Raw genomic sequence first — 318 nt, forward strand, 5'->3', positions numbered from 1 at the left:
CCAGCTGGCACCCCGCATCCCCCCACCCCAGCCTCGGGACTTGGATGTTTTTCCAAGCCCCCTCTTTCCTTTTCCAAGGGATAAAAGGCAGCAGGACCTCAGCCCTGGGGGGGGTTCCCCCCCAACCCCCATAAATCACCTTTTCTGGTGTTCCCGAGGGGGGGTTGGGGATGGAGGAGCCTTCGCTGGCGTTGGCTGAGCATCCTTGGCCATGGTGGACAGCCCCCCCCAGCCCAGCCAGCCAGGACCATCACGGCTCATCCCCACCCTGGCTTGGAGGGCCATATCCTGCCCCCCCAAAAAAGTGGCAGGGGTCCC

The 318-nt window shown here is 64.2% G+C and overlaps 1 protein-coding gene across 1 annotated transcript in view; it reads left to right on the forward strand.

The window, feature by feature from the left end:
• The window catches only part of CPNE5 (copine V), a 9,028-nt gene extending 8,944 nt beyond the window's left edge, over positions 1 to 84 (forward strand). Inside the window, exon 20 of the mRNA XM_010584769.1 lies at positions 79 to 84. Within this exon, the coding sequence (XP_010583071.1) occupies positions 79 to 84 (6 nt within the window). The remainder of the gene's footprint in view (positions 1 to 78) is intronic.
• The last annotated feature ends 234 nt before the right edge of the window (positions 85 to 318 follow it).

This window comes from Haliaeetus leucocephalus, unplaced genomic scaffold (assembly GCF_000737465.1).
Source record: "Haliaeetus leucocephalus isolate CR32 unplaced genomic scaffold, Haliaeetus_leucocephalus-4.0 Scaffold1000, whole genome shotgun sequence".
NCBI lineage: Eukaryota > Metazoa > Chordata > Aves > Accipitriformes > Accipitridae > Haliaeetus > Haliaeetus leucocephalus.